Source organism: Homarus americanus, unplaced genomic scaffold, assembly GCF_018991925.1.
Source record: "Homarus americanus isolate GMGI-L3 unplaced genomic scaffold, GMGI_Hamer_2.0 scaffold18703, whole genome shotgun sequence".
In the NCBI taxonomy this organism is placed as follows: Eukaryota; Metazoa; Arthropoda; class Malacostraca; order Decapoda; family Nephropidae; genus Homarus; species Homarus americanus.
In genome coordinates, this window is record NW_024749779.1 from 10,904,547 (window position 1) to 10,921,993 (window position 17,447).

At 41.6% G+C, this 17,447-nt stretch overlaps 1 protein-coding gene across 1 annotated transcript in view; it reads left to right on the plus strand.

Annotated features, from left to right (window-relative positions):
* The window catches only part of LOC121853921, a 176,975-nt gene that overhangs the window by 91,960 nt on the left and 67,568 nt on the right, over window positions 1-17,447 (plus strand). The window contains 1 exon segment of the mRNA XM_042348323.1: window positions 5,522-5,596. Coding sequence (XP_042204257.1) covers window positions 5,522-5,596 — 75 coding nt within the window.

The following is a 17,447-nucleotide window of genomic DNA, read 5'->3' on the forward strand; positions in this document are numbered from 1 at the left end:
CAGAGGGGGGTGAGACCAGGTCCACAATGGTCAGGTATTAGGTAATGACCCTACTAATCGTTAAATAGCACACAACGGTTGGTGGTCAGGTCAGATGGTCAGGTGACCCGAACTTCTCACCTGGTTACAAATCTTCTTAATTACAAAATTGTCCAGCTTGTACATGCCGTTACTCAAATTCATGTTGAATGCTTCGGTATGTTTAATAAGACTAGATTCTATGATGTTCCTACTATCAATTGAATTACATGGTAATATTGAGGAGGCATTATCTCAGTCAATGCAATGTTTGTTATCCCTCAAATGAACAAACAGAGCATTGGATTCCTGGCCTGTCCTAACACTGTATTTGTGTTGTTTAATTCTAGTTGCAAGATCTTTACCTGTCTGGCCTAAGTAAAACATATTACATTCCTTGCAAGGAACTTTATAAATGTAACCAATTGTGTTGTTGGGGGAGTTCTTGATTAACATTTGTTTAACAGTTCATGTCCTGGACTGTCTCCTTTCGTTACTGAATACTCCTCTTCGATGATCAAGGCCCACAAATTGAAAATACGTTTGATATTTCTCCAGACATGCCTCAGTGAAAAAGTTATGCCTAGATCAATCCTCCCACAACATGTCCTGAAGATGTCTGACCGCCCCTTTGATGAGTTCCAAGAAATCATCCTTAAGAAACATATTGAAATAAAGAAATTTGAAGTGGATGAAGCCTTCCGTATTGTAAGACAAAAAAGCGTGCTTTTAATATGACCATACCGAGTTATTGGAAAAAGTTCATGTTGGATTACTGTTTTGATAACCTGAGACGTGAGCGTTCTGATCTTCAAGCTAAGATAGACCACAAATTGGCACTCCTTATTAGAAATAGTGACTGGACTAAGGATGCCAATCACAACTGTGTAGTGAATCTCTCCTCTAAACAACTAGACAATAATACCTTGTGTGCTCTCGGCTATGGTTTAAATTTTGATGGTTCTAACAAGGGAGTCGACAGTGTTGACATAGCCAGAGCATTTTGCAATTTGGAAAATTCAGTAATTTGACAAGTGAAGAAGTGAACATGTGTAAAGGTGTTGTGTATGCATCTATGTCCAAGCCTTGCATTCTAAACTGTCCAGAAAGATTCACCAAAGCAATCCAAGCCCTTAAGAAAAATAAGGATCTACATGTCACTAAAGCAGATAAAGCCAACACAGTAGTGATTTTAAACAAAGATGACTATATCTCTAAAATGAATGACCTTTTATGTGATACTACAACATATTCTAAACTCATAAATAATCCTCTCAACACCGTCAACACCCAGTTCAACAAAAAAATGAAGTCCCTATTGAGAGGCAAAGCTACTCTCATTAAACATCTTACTTCAACGTCCCCTCCACTGCCATACATGTACGGTGTAATCAAGATCCACAAGCCCAATAACCCAGCAAGACCCATCATTAGCTCAGTTTGGTCAATCCCTTATAAACTATCTAAATGGTTAGTTTCTTTACTAAATCCGCTAGTTGGCAACATTTCTAACTCCAATATCAAGAATAATATGGATTTGGTTGATAAACTCAATGACTTACACATTAATTATGATTTTAAACTGGTCAGTTTTGATGTAACATCACTCTTTACAAAGGTCCCAGTTGATGATTTACTAGAGTTCCTCATAGATTCCCTGGATGATATTTCACTGCCCGTCTCGAAAGACGACTTCATCGAACTCATGAAACTATGTATTAAGGATTGCAAATTCGAATTCAATGGAGAATATTATGCTCAAAAATTTGGTATGGCAATGGGTAATCCACTCTCACCTGTATTAAGCAACCTATATATGGAATTCTTTGAAAAGAAACTATTAAATAATATTTTACCACCTTCAGCAGTCTGGTTTAGATATGTTGATGATGTATTATCTCTCTGGCCATGTAATGAGAACCTAAAAGCTTTCCTGCCACAACTTAACTTCTTAGCCCCCTCGATCAAATTCACTGTGGAATTAGAGCAAGACTGTAAATTGCCATTCCCAGACTGTCTGATACACAGAATAGGTAACACTTTTAAGTTTAGTATTTATAAAAAACCAACTAACGTGTGTTCATACATTCATTATTATTCTGCCCACCATAATAAAGTCAAACAGTCAGTATTTTCAACAATGTTTTTACGTGCCTTGAGAATTTGCAGTCCGGAATTCATTGATGAGGAATACAAATATATATATAATATTGGCTCAAACCTTAAATACCCTAGATCTTTCATAGACAAATGCCTAAACATTACTAAGAAAACTTTTTATAAGAACATAAGAACATAAGAAAGTGGGATACTGCAGGAGGCCGACTGGCCCATACAGGGCAGATCCCTTTCACACCCATCCCAGCACTTCCATTTGCCTATCCAACTTCGTCTTGAAGCTCTCTAGCGTCCCCGATCCTACTATAGCACTCGGTAGCCTATTCCACATAGCCACAACTCTATTACCAAACCAGTGCTTGCCTATATCCTTTTTGAATCGGAATTTATCTAATTTAAAGCCATTTGTCCTAGTTATTTCGTTATTACTGAGCTTCAGAACATCTTCCATTTTACCCTTGTTAATCCCACTTACCCACTTGAACACCTCTATCATATCTCCCCTAACTCTACGCCTCTCTAATGAATGCAAGCCTAAGCTTTTCAGTCTTTCTTCATATGGAAGGTTTCTAATATTATGGATCATTTTTGTCATTCTTCTTTGTACTCTCTCCAAAGAATCTATGTCCATTCTATAATAAGGACACCAGAATTGAACCGCATAATCCATGTGTGGCCTCACTAATGCTAGGTAAAGTTTCAAGATAACGTCAGCAGTTCTGTTACTCACACTCCTAGATATGAACCCAAGAATCCTGTTTGCCTTGTTGAGAACGCTAATACATTGTTTTCTAGGTTTCAAGTCGTTGCTAACAAATACACCTAGATCTTTTTCACAATCTGAGTTTTCTATTTCCGTGTTACCTAGTTTATACTTAACGTTTGTATTCGTCTTCCCTATCTGTAGTACCTTGCATTTATCAGTATTAAAATTCATTTGCCAGTCTACTGACCACTCATGTAAGGTATCTAGATCTCTTTGAAGGTGTTCAAAGTCACTGTCTGAATTTATCACTCTCCCCATTTTGGTATCATCTGCAAATTTACTAATCCTACTAGTTATACCTAAATCAAGATCATTAATGAATATAACAAACAGCAAAGGGCCTAATACAGATCCCTGGGGAACTCCGCTTTTGACCGCACCCCAGTCTGACTTAAATCCATTTATGCCTAAACATTACTAAGAAAACTTTTTATAGAACTGATCCTAAGCCCACCCATGACCATAAGAATCTCTTAATATTACCATTTCACAAAAATTTCTCACACATTCCTTCACAACTAAAAACCTGGAACGTCAATGTGGCATTTAAAAACTCATGCACTGTTAAACAAATGTTAATCAAGAACTCCCCCAACAACACAATTGGTTGCATTTATAAAGTTCCTTGCAAGGAATGTAATATGTTTTACTTAGGCCAGACAGGTAAAGATCTTGCAACTAGAATTAAACAACACAAATACAGTGTTAGGACAGGCCAGGAATCCAATGCTCTGTTTGTTCATTTGAGGGATAACAAGCATTGCATTGACTGGGATAATGCCTCCTCAATATTACCATGTAATTCAATTGATAGTAGGAACATCATAGAATCTAGTCTTATTAAACATACCGAAGCATTCAACATGAATTTGAGTAACGGCATGTACAAGCTGGACAATTTTGTAATTAAGAAGATTTGTAACCAGGTGAGAAGGTGGGTCACCTGACCATCTGACCTGACCACCAACCGTTGTGTGCTATTTAAAGATTAGTAGGGTCATTACCTAATACCTGACCATTGTGGACCTGGTCTCACCCTCCTCTGTATATATACACCTTGGTTTGTATTTCTCTTTAGTCTGTACTCACCCCTGAAGATGTGAATTACACGAAAGCGCTTGGGAACTTGTGTTTTTCTTTCCTGTTCAGCATATATATATATATATATATATATATATATATATATATATATATATATATATATATATATATATATATATATATATATATATATATATATATATATATATATATATATATATATATATATTAATGTTTATGAAGTATTTAGTTGTTACTGAGAGTTTGTAATATATTCTTATGTAGTGTTTAATGAGTTCTCTTACAACAAGACATTGACCTAATAGGGTACTCTGTCTTCCTGAAGTGTTGTTGTCGTCACAGTAACAAATGTCAAGTGTTTTGTGTACACTTTTATTACAAATACCTTAATGTGTGTATTGTACTGAGTGTTTGTAGTGTTTATACCGGGAATAGACCTCAGCTGGCCAAGTGTAATGTATATACAGTGAAAAATGGAATATAATTTTATACTCTTTCATATCAAAACTTTGAAGTGTTTGTGTGTGTGTGTGTCAGGCCACACTCTAGTGTGCTGCCTCCTCGCTCCAAAAAAGGATATTTACGAATTTGTGTTAAACAGTATGACACAACTTACGAAGGATTTTGTCAACCTTTTCGAGACAACATGAGTCGCAGTCATTTTGAAATTCATCAGATCTCTCCTTAAAGATGCTTTTGGGAGTGAGTGTACAGTACATATTTAAGTGTTTATATCTGCCTTGAAAATTTAATCTATAGTCGTAAAATATTTAGTAGCTGCTTCTACGGTAATGTATATACACAATACTCCATGCTGTTCGTCTCAAGTGCTACTTTACTTGTAATATCCACAACACTAACTCGTAAGCAAAAATATTAAACTAACTTTGTTTTACTAATCTTTGCCTTTAAGGAGAAACTTCACTCGACAGTAGTCGTCCATTCATTATATACTTGTAAAATGGATATAATGTTTTATAATTACTGTATCCTGAAGATGAAATAAGTTGTCATAATTAGAAAAGTTATATAGTCTTTACTCACTACACTTTATGCTGATACTATTATTATTATTATTATTATTATTATTATTATTATTATTATTATCATTATTAAATCAAAGACAGTGGGTGTACAAAAACTTCCCTCCTGTGACGTCACAATCAATTAATCAAGAGAGTCAATCGAGGGGAAAAACTTCTGAGGTTATCCACTCGAACCGTGACCCAGATTCTCCTCATACTGAGTCTATATAAGGAGAAAAGAAGCAGGAAATTAAGAGAGAGAGAGAGAGAGAGAGAAACAGATAGACAAAGAGAGAGTTTTATTTATTTATTTTTTTAATCTCACATTTTTGTTTGTCTATTTTCCTTAACTCTCTCTGATCACTAGTCTCTCTCTCTCTCTCTCTCTCTCCCTCTCTGCCCCTTATCTTTTTATGCTTGTTAGTCTGTCAGTTGGTCTTTCTGTCTCTTTTCTTTTCATCCTTCTAGGTGTGTGTGTGTGTGTGTGTATGTGTCTCCACCATCCACTAACCAACCTTTCACTTCCCTCCAGAACGCTGAACAACGTGAAGCTGACAACAGTTCGTAATGATTCCTTCATCTCTTACCGCCGGAGTCTACACGAGATGTAAGTACTGTAACTTTACCTTCACTAATATAATTTAAGATTGTTACTTAACCCTCATTAAGCTGATCCTAATTATCTACATACACTTTATTTGCATGTGTATCACTTGAATTAGTTTCTTAACTACTTAACTAGATACACTTTAACTTTACTTATATTACTTAATTCAGGTACACTTTAATTTAACTTATGATACTTAAATCAAGTACTTAGACCTACTTTAGGAGAATACATTCATCTCAATTTCTTTACTTAAATCAGGTATACCTAAACCTCACTATACTGAGTGTACGTAAGTAGAATCACTCTCTCTCCTTTTGTTTTACCTTTGTCAGGTCTTTAACCTTATCTAACTAGATACACTTTACTACCATTATTTTTAATTTTATCGCTAAACTAACCCAACTTAGCTAGATTATATCTACTTTATAGCCTCACCTAACATATAGTAGTAGTTCCCCTCACTTATTATATATTAATGACTTAATCTTAAACAACTACAGGTAATGTTAAGTAGTCTTTCTATCATATCTTTACTTATATAAAGTACTTTATCATCACTCGTTAAATGTTTAATTCTCTTTAACACCACACTGTATACATATAAATAATAATAATGGAAGCCCCTCGAAATCGAGGATGGCCGGCCCAAGGGCCTCCTTGGCGTGAATTTGTTAAGGTGTAGAAGTTGTCGCCAACACAACAACCACACCCCAAGTTAACGAGCTGCATGACCCAGCGTCAAGGAATAGTCCGAGAAGACTGGACAACTCGCCAACTGAACTGGCTAACCATTAACCCGGAACACGATCTGCAAATCGATTAACATCCAGGTTCCCAATTACTGCTGGGTAGACAGAGGCAAAAGGCGTAAAGAAACTTGCCCATATTTTCACCCTCTCCGAGGATCGAATTCGGGTCCGCTCGCTTGCGAGGCGAGGATGCTGACCATTACACCACAGGACACCGTGTATACATATACAGGGTGTCTAATAGGTTGTGCACCACCTTACAGGGTGCCTCATAGGTTTTGTACCAGTATGCAAAGTGTCTCATAGGTTTTGTACCAGTATGCAAAGTGTCTCATAGGTCGTGCACCACCATACAGGTACAGGGTGTCTCATAGATTGTGCACCAATATACAGGGTGTCTCATAGGCTGTGCACCATTACACGGGATGTCTCATATGTCGTGCACCGTTATACCGAGTGTCTCATAGGTTGTGCACTATAATACAGGGTGTCTCATAGAGTGTACAACATCATACAGGATTTTTCATGGGCTGCGCAATATTATACAGTGTCTCATAAGTTGTACACCATTATATATGGTGTTTCATAGGTTGATCACCATTATACATGGTGTCTCATAGGTCGAGCACCATTATACATGGTGTCTCATAGGTCGTGCAGCATTATACACTGTCCCATGCATTGTTCACTAATATACATGGTGTTTCATAGGTCGAGCACCATTATACATAATGTCTCATAGGTCAAGCACCATTATACATGGTGTCTCATAGGTCGAGCACCATTATACATAGTGTCTCATAGGTCGAGCACCATTATTCATGATGTCTCATGGGTCAAGCACCAATATACATGGTGTCTCATAGGTCGTGCACCATTATACAGTGTCCCATATATTGTTCATCATTATACATGGTGCCTCATAGGTCGTGCAGCATTATATAGTGTCTCATACGTCGTGCAGCATTGTACAGTGTTCCATATATTGTTCACCATTATACATGGTGTCTCATAGGTCGTGCAGCATTATATAGTGTCTCATACGTCGTGCAGCATTGTACAGTGTTCCATATATTGTTCACCATTATACATGGTGTCTCATAGGTCGATCAATATTATACAGTGTTCCATTTATTGTTCATCATTATACATGGTGTCTCATAGGTCGAGCACCATTATACACAGTGTCTCATAGGTCGAGCACCATTATACATGATGTCTCATAGGTCAAGCACCAATATACATGGTGTCTCATAGGTCGTGCACCATTATACAGTGTTCCACTAGATTGTTCACCAATATACATTGTCTCATAGGTTGTGCACCATTGTACATGGTGTCTCATAGATTGTTCACCTTTGAACTCTGGATTTTAGGACATAGCCAACACATACCTCAAGACACATCATTCTGTTGTAAGTTTACCAATCACATACCTATCTAGCTTTTGTCTCTGTCGGTCTGTCGCGCTCCCCCTCTTTCTTGATCTGTCTTTTCTCTTTCTCTGTTTGTCAGCCTATCTCTCTCTGTCTGTCAAGTGTCTGTCTCTTTCTCTGTCTGTCTGACTGTCTATCTTTTTTCCCTCTCTTTCCCTGTATATCCGTCTGTCTACCTGCCTGCCACTGTCTGCCTCTCTCTGTATCTCCCTTTCTATGTGAATTTGCATGTGTACGTCTGTTGTCTGTCACTGTCTGTCCATCTGTTTATCTCGCTGTCTAGGGTCTCTGTCTCCGTCTGTCACTATCCCTCTCTCTTTCTGTCTCTCAGTGATGGTTACAAGTGTTCCCTGAAAACTGCAGTGATGGGTAGGGAAACACCGGGTAACACTGAAGTCCATTTATTTATGGATAAGAGAAATACAAGTGGTGACTAGCGTGTGCCATGCACGGCTCACACAGTCAGACTGAGACTACCTTGCCATATGGCAGCCTCGGGGCAATGTTGCCACATAACGTGCAGTGTTGCCACGTGATGATATATATAAATGCTACTCGGCACGGTAGCTTATATACAGGGTTGCTACTCGGCACAGTAGCTTATATACATAACCTACATCACCCCCCCCCCCTCACGCTCATAGTCTTTGTCTTGAGCGGACTTCTTAGTCCTAAGTCGCTCCGAGCGTCGAGGTGCATTGTAGGGCGGATCCTCGTGAGGTGTAGGTGACTCGTCCTCGGTCAGGGGGCCAGCAGCAGGGGGTGGGACTGGCCGGAGGAAGCGGCGGTTCCTCCACCAGACACGGCCGCTCGGCATCCTGACCTTGTAGTCCCGCGACCGGCCGACGCCCATCACTATGCCCACCTTGTCCCAACGTGTCGTCGTCGGGTCCTGGACGCGGACAAGGGCACCAATCTCCAGTGGCTGAAGAGGGCGGGCACGGTCGTCATACCGAGCCTTGGCGTCCTGGGCACGTGAAGCGGCGCGGCGGTCGCAGCTCTCGGCTCTGGTCTGCCAGTCCTTCGCAAAGGCCTTGGCGTGTGCAGGAACGCAAGAGCGGAGAGGGTGACCATACAGGATCTGGGCAGGGGAGCGTCCTGTGTGGGTGGGAGTGGACGCGGGTTCTGGGCAGCTCTGTGCGGCAGCGCCAGGCGCGTCGCTCGTTGACTCACGCACCCTGCTGGCGGTGTACCGAGCAGCTGGGATCTGCTCGGGAAAGTCTCTGGGCACCACGCCTAACTCCTTGCAGTGCTCCCACGACAACAAGGGTGTAGCGAGAGTAGGCTGCACGTCGATCCATCCGTGACACGACCTGTCGCCGTAAGTGATCTCCGCTTGAAAGGAGCCCACAGCGTCCGGCATCTGGGAACCGTCCGCATTGTAGTACTGCAGCTGCGGCGGTGGTCCCAGGTCGCGTTTGGTGAGGCCCAGTTTCTGGAGGTGCTTCAACCCAATCACCGTAGTATCAGCGCCGGTGTCCGGTATCACCTCGATGTGACCCGACACATCACCGTGTGTGACGGCGACGCGGATGGTGGGGGAAGGGGTAGCCCTGGGGCGTGTGGTCGATTCCACCCTCCTGATGTGACTCCGCTGCTGCTTGGGGCTGCGTGGGCCATCTGGAGGGGGCTGCGTGCGAACCACCCCGAGGGAAGTGCGCTGCTTTCCTCCTCGTCTCGGGCTTTTGGGCTTGGGTTGGCGGCAGCACTTGTCGTAGTGTCCATAGCGACCGCAGGCCTGACACTTGCGGCCTCGTGCAGGGCACCTGTCTGTGTTAGACCAGTGGCCCTTACGGTCACATCCACGACACAGTGCGTCGGCGGCCGGGCAAGTCTTGGGGCCATGCTGCTTTCCACAGCTGCCACAGGAAGCACTAGGCGGAGGCGTGGAAGAACGTGTGGCAGCCTTCGCGTTGTTGGCCGCCTTCTTACCCTTCTTGTATTGTGAGATAGCTCTCACAGCAGGTGGGGCCCGTAAGGCAGAGGTGGCGGACTTGGTGGCCTCGTACGACCGACATTCAGTCACTACCACCTGGAGTGTGGAGGAAGCGTCCAGGGGGATGAGTCGCTGCACCAACTCTTCCTGCCTGACACCTGCCAAGATCCCGTGCTTGATCCAGGCTTCCTCACATTCCCGGCTGTGCGCCTTGCAGACGTCGATCTCCTCTGACAAACTCTTCAAGCGTACAAAAAAGTCGTCAAAGGATTCGTTCTCCGCCTGCTTGCAGCTGGTGAAGGCGCGGCGACGCAAAGCCTCGTTATTCCGACCCTTAACATGCTCCTGTAAAAGGTCGAGCACATCCGTCACTGAAGAGGTAGAATCGGGAGGCACTTGCAACGTGTGCTCCAAAACTCTCTGGGTCTCCAGCGACAAACACATCCGCAGTTGGATGAGCTGTTTGTTTGGAGGCATGCTGTCAAGGTCCACCATCGTGGAGTAATCTGTCCAACGCCGCCTCCACTCACGAAAAAGCTGAAACGTGACGTCTGGTGAGAGGGCGGGTGGGGGTTGGACAGATGCCTTGGGAGCTGTTTGTTTGGAGGCAAGAGTACCTGGAGGACGCTGGTGTGGTGGAGGAGGGAGTGAGGGAGGGTGGGTTAGCGCCAGGGTCGCCAATAGTGCATCAAAACGCGACTTTTCCTCCTCTCTTCGTGTCTCCTCCCTCTGAAGTTCCATCTCTCTACGTCGCTCGTCCCGGTCGTCCATCCACCTCAGAATTGTGGCAATGTCCGTCACTGGAGGTGGAGGATGAGAGTCTGCGCCCGGTGGAGGAGAAGGTGGTGGGGAGTCGTGTCTCCCATCTTGACGTTGTCCCTTCTTACCGCCCATCTTTGTGTGTGCGTGGACTGCACTGTTTAGTATATAAAGTGGCGCCTCAACAGCTCGAACCACATATATATGACATAAACAGCGCAGAAATAATGCAGAGTCCACTGTTCTGTCCGTGAGCGAGTGCGTGCGTGTGTGTGTGTGTGTGTGTGTGTGTCTGTCTGGAGACAGCAGATACTTTCGTGGTGTATATGCGATTGGCTAGAGATGCGGCGGGGGTAGAGACCGTCAGTGTCTTCGGATGTCACAGAAGGGTGTATACCTGCGTTAACTCCATAGATTTACCACAAAAAAACAGGCCAATGCTCAACTCTCAGCTCTAGACACACACTAATACACTGACACTAACACTGCCACCGTCACTAAAAACACTGTGACGGCCCAACACTGCACATCGCGGCGGCGCAGCGCCAATACAACACAACACACTAAGAGTTGGCGCATCACCGGCAGGCGTAACCGTCTCGGCATTGTTTGCACACTTGTAAGTCCACAGATCCAGTCACTGCGCCATGACACTCCAGACACAGCAGACACAGTCACACACAGACTAGTGACAGTCCAGACACAGCCCAGATACAGTCGAGACACATCCCAGATACAGCCCAGACACAGCTCAGACACAGACACAGTCCAGTGACGTCCCAGGCACAGTCAGTGACAGTCCAGACACAGCCCAGACACAGTCCAGAGACAGCTCTGACACAGTCCAGTGACAGTCCAGACACAGTTCAGCCACAGTCAAGTCACAGCCCAGACACAGCACAGACACAGCCTAGATACATTCCAGTGACATCCTAGATACAGTCCAGAGACAGTCCAGACACATCCCAGAACAGCCAAGAGACAGCACAGACCGCTACAGACACAGACCAGACACACCACAGAGACAGTCAAGGACAGTCCAGACATAACACAGACACATTCAGCACACAGCCCAGAGACAGTCCAGACACATTCCAGACACAGCCAGAGACAGCTAGTCATAACCCAGATAGCCATAGACAGCCCAGACACAGCCCCGACATAATCCAGACACACTCCAGACACAGCAAAGACACAGTCCAGACACAGACCATACACAGCCTATACACAGTCCAGACACAGTCCAGTGACTGCCCAGATACAGTCGGAAACAGCCCAGACACAGTGCAGACACAGACCAGACACATCCCAGACACAGTGCATATACATCCCAGACAGAGTCCAGACACAGTCCAGTGACAGCTCAGACACAGCCCAGACACTACCCAAGAGAGGCAGACACAGTCAGTGACAACTCAGACACAGCCCAGACATAGTTAAGTGACAGCCCAGTGACAGCCCAGACACAGCCCAGACACAGTCAGACGCAGCCCAAAGACAGTCCAGATATAACCCAGACACAACCCAGACATAGTCCAGACACAGTCCAGACACAGCGGAACGCAATCCAGAGACAGTCAGTGACAGCTAAAGACTTTTCAGTCACAGCGAGACACAGCCCAGACACAGTCAGACACAGTCAGTGACAGCCCAGTCATAGCCCAGACACAGTGCAGATACAGCCAGGAGACAAATCAGACACAGTCAGGACACAGCCCAGAGCAGCCTGACACAGCCCAGACTGTTCCTTCACCTTTCTTTAATGAAGGCTTTTGTTAAACCACCAATGTATGTAATAAGTCATTTATGTCCAATGTATATTTTCAGCCTTCGGGCTGCAAACTTTCAATAAACCGTTTATTATTATTATTATTATTATTATTATTATTATTAATAATATTATTTTCCTAGATACAGTCCAGACCTAGCAAGACACAGCCCAGACACAGCCCAGACACAGCCCAGAGACAGCCTGACACAGCCCAGACACAACCCAGACATAGCCCAGTGACAGCCCAGACACAGACCAGACACAGCCCAGACACACAGTCCAGACACAGTCCAGACACAGTCCAGAGACAGCCCTGACACAGCCTGATACAGCCCAGACACAGCCCTGACCTGACACAGCCCAGACACAACCCAGACCACAGTCCAGACACAGACCAAACTCAGCCCAGAGACAGCCCTGACACAGCCCAGAGACAGCCTGCCACAGCCCAGTGACAGCCCAGACACAGTCCAGACTTAGTTTAGACATAGACCAGTGACAGTCTAAATACAGCCCAGACACAGTTCAGACACAGCCCAGACACATTCCAGACACAGTCCAGTGACAGTCCAGTGACGGTCCAAACACAGCCCAGACACTTTCCAGACATTCCAGACACAGTTCAGACACAGTTCAGACACAGTCCAGAGCAGCCCTGACACAGCCCAGTGACAGTCCAGTAACAGCCCAGACACAGCCCAGACACAGTCCAGACTTAGTTTAGACACAGACCAGTGACAGTCTATATACAGCCCAGACACAGCCCAGACACAGTACAGTGACAGTCCAGACACAGTTCAGACACAGTCCAGACACATTCCAGACACATTCCAGTGATCCAGTGACGGTCAACACAGCCTAGACACTTTCCAGACAGTCCAGTGACAGTTCAGACACAGTCCAGTGACAGTCCAGACACAGTCCAGACTCAGTCCAGTGAGAGTTCAGACACAGTTCAGACACAGCCCAGAGACAGTCCAGTGACAATCCAGACAGAGCTCAGACACAGCCCAGAACAGTCCAGTGACAGTCCAGACATAGCCCAGACACAGTCCAAACACAGCCCAGACACAGTCCAGACACTGCCCAACACAGTCCAGAGACAGTGCAGACACAGCCCAGACAGTCCAGAGACAGTTGAGACACAGTTCAGACACAGCCCAGACACATTCCAGAAACAGCCCAGAGAGTCCAGCCACAGCAGGCACATTCCATACACAGGTCAGAGACAGTTCAGGCACAACTATAGTCGGTACTCTGATACATATAATTGGGTCATCTAAAAGATCTTCAAATTCTAATATGTACAGTTCATGAAAATGGCGGCAAACACCTAAATAATCCGATCTGGTACAAGGTTGTTGGCGAAGAAAGAAAAATAGTAGAATGTGGGTTATTAAGAGTGATACGAAATTTTGAATGGATTAGGTTATATTAGTTTACTTACTTCGGTTATGTTAGGTTAGGTTACGTTAGGTTAGGGTAGGAAATTATTTCGTAAGCTGCGTTAATGGGAAGTAGCCAGAAAATATCTGTATTTGTTAGTTACTCAGTCACTATGTATGAACTGACTGATCTACAGTAGATAAGAAAACTGACAATTATTTAATCCCGACTTTTTCAGGTCCATAAAACTATTTAGTTCACACAGTTAAACTTATTGTGAGGTTGTGTCATTAGTCGATAACAGCTTCATTCTAGGAGCTCATAATGTTTGGCAGAGAGAGAAATTAAATATCAATAGATATTTTTTGGAGTGATTATGGAAAAAATATGTTTGGTTAAATGATGCTGTAAATATGAAGAAACAAATCCATGCACAATATACCCTTGTATATATTGTTTCACATTTTATTCTTGATTTTAGCTTTGTACGTAGGTCTCTCGTCAGTTTTGTCGGTTTTAAATTGGAGTGCTCTTTCTTTAAATTTTATGGAAGGTAAATTTTCGTATAATGTTATGTTTTTATTGTATAGCCCTGTATTTTTAAAACTTTTCAAAACTTTTTTTTTTCTAGGCTCAGATTATGGAAAATGATGTTTCCGAAAAACATAGTGATTAAAGAAACCCAACTTAGTCAAGATGTTTGTGTTTTCCCTGGTTCTCCTCTTCGTTATATTTATATATATATATATATATATATATATATATATATATATATATATATATATATATATATATATATATATATATATATATATATCACTATCGCAACGATCACTGCGACAAATACCGTGAGTGTTATCAGATTTCTTGGTCCGGTGTGTTCAATGTATAACTCCGTAAAAGTGCAGATTAATCTTTTAGTGAGTGTAAACCATAATCTCTTACTGCGGTATCGATCGAACTCGGAACACCGGGAATGGTAGGCAGGAAGCTTATCCACTAAACCAGTTGGTCTAAAAGCTCAAGGTTCCCTGCCCACTACTGTGAAGCTTGAAGGGTTGGGGCAGCCCGCCTACATTCGGGTCCTAGACAGCTTTTAATCAAGTTCCAGCAAAACGGTGTTGCAAATATATCAGAAACTGTAATGTACACAGGTAAATCAATGTAGGCTTTCGGTGGTCCGGGTTTAATATCCAAGGACAATGCAAACAACTTACAGAACCAAATAGACTACATTATTTTTTTTCGGGAAAGATTCAGAAATTCAATAACGAACCTTGACTATACAGAGGCAGATTGTGGGTCAGATTAGTCCCAGTAATGAGTTTACTGAGGCTATCTAAAACTTCAAAAATTCAAAAAGAAAAAATAGGGATAAAATAAATGAGATTTAGGTAAACTCAAAACAGGGTCAGGATAGAATATGAAATTGAAACCGAAAATAGATTTTCCAGTATTGCTGGGGTGACTTTGATGAACAGGATCAGGACAACAATTTAATGCCATCGTACTCAAAGTGTTAAGAGTCACAATGTCCCTTGTTAACTTGAACTATGAGAAAATCACTCTTGCTTCTTTTCTACGACGTAAAGATGGATTCTCAAATTATCGTACATAATATTTCCCCTCTAATAAAATGTATTACCGTATCGTATCGTACATAATAAATCCTCTCTATTAAAATATATTATCGTATCGTACATAATATTTCCCCTATAACAAGATGTATTAATTATCTAACTGGAGGTGTCTTATATAAAAAAAAGAAAAAAATAAGCAGCAAGAGAAATATTAATACTCATATATCCTTAAGTCATATGTATCACCCACCTGCAAGTGTATGAACGCATCAGTTTCATATAAGTTACTATATGATTATGAATTCTTGAAGATTCGTAAGTCATGTTTTCCTGCTAATTGATACTGTGATGAGATTTGTGTCTTATGTAAGTTATGACATAAGGATGAACTCAATGGCTGTGAAACTGCCCTGAAACCTTACCAATGAGATCAAATAAACTACGCAGTCACACAAAAAACTATGAATGAACACCGCGACTCCTGTTGTCTCGGTAGGGTTGTCACAATCCTTCGTCCGTTGCGTCATATTTTATCAATACAATTTTGTGTATATAGTTTTTTTGAGTGACTGCACAAATATTTGAGGATCCACCATCTTGTCATAATATAAATAAGGTAAAAATATGCTTCTTTCACTTTTATATTTTGTGGCAGTACAGGTATTGTTGGCGTTGAGTGTCTTCTACCTGTCTCTCCCTTTCTCTGTGTGTCTTTACCTCTCTCACATGTTTCTCGCATGATAATCTAAACTGAGTTAGCCCTAACTTATTTTACATTGAAATTAATCCCCATAGCTAATTAAATCACTTGAACATTACATACAAAAGGTTATTGCACATTAACCTAATACCAACCTAAACTACCGCTAATTTAATATTTACGAAATAAAAAGTTATGTTAGAGACTGGGGAATTTTTTTAGGACATAGGAGAAACGCGGCTAAAAATGAGTGGATGATAAATGTAATTTGAAAGAAAATGGATAGACGAAGAATTATGAGAGAACGAAGTGAGGTTTACAAAAAAAATCAAAAGCCTATGTAAGATGCTCTAGAAAGGAAATGCAAGGAGACTGAAGATGATGACAGAAGGCCTAATTATAGGGAAGTGTACAGAAGGATAAACAAATGAACCAGAAAAAAAACGGGTTGGACTATTAAAAGCAAAGACAATAGCTTCCTGTTTGAGGTAGAAGAAATAAAAAAGACAAGGTAAAGTATGTAGAAGAACTATATACTGATAAGGATATTGTAGAGGCAAGAAACGAAATGGAAATAAAGATCTATATGCCAATTTTGGAAACAAAAAGTTGAGGCAAGTGTGAGCAAAAAGAAAAATTAAAAAACTTGTGGGGTCGGCCATCTTCCAGCAGAATTTATAAAACAAATGGTCAAGAATGGGATGAAATACTTGTTTGACTAAAATACGGTTCTATATACTTCAAAGGAGACCTTCCCAGTGATTTAAAAAAATAAATATATGTAATATTACCTAAAAGTCCAGGAGCCGTAGAGTGCACCCAGTTTAGACATAACGCTTAATAAGTCATGCCTGCAAAGTTTTGTTTAACATAATTTTAAGTAGAACAAATTTTTAAATAGAAAGTGAGTTATATGAAGAGCAAAATGGATTTAGAGAATTTTGAGTAAATGGGCTTTAGAGGTCGGAAGAAATTTGTATATCTGCTTGAAAAAAATATACATTAAAGAAGGAGATATTAGAATTTTATGGCAACAGGAAGCTGCAATGTTAGTGAATAATGAACTTACTAATTGGTTCACAGTTAGAAAGGGAGTAAAACACGGCTGTGTTCTATCTGCAACATTTTATGATATATTATATTCAGAATTCTTAATGAGAAGTTAAAAGTGATAAGGAAGGAAAAGTTCACGTTAAATTAATATAAAATACACGCAATGCAGATGATACTGCTCTTATCACATATATACGCGGACTTCAATATACAAACAATACCTCGCTAGATTAATACACACACACACACACATATATATATATATATATATATATATATATATATATATATATATATATATATATATATATATATATATATATATATATATATATATATATATATATATATATTATTTCATGTATATCACACACACCCCTTACAAAATGTAATAATTACAGCGACAACCAAAAAATTAGTTATATACCAGAGCTTTAGCTAGAGTGTTATGTGTTGGAGAGTTTTGGTGACAAAGCAC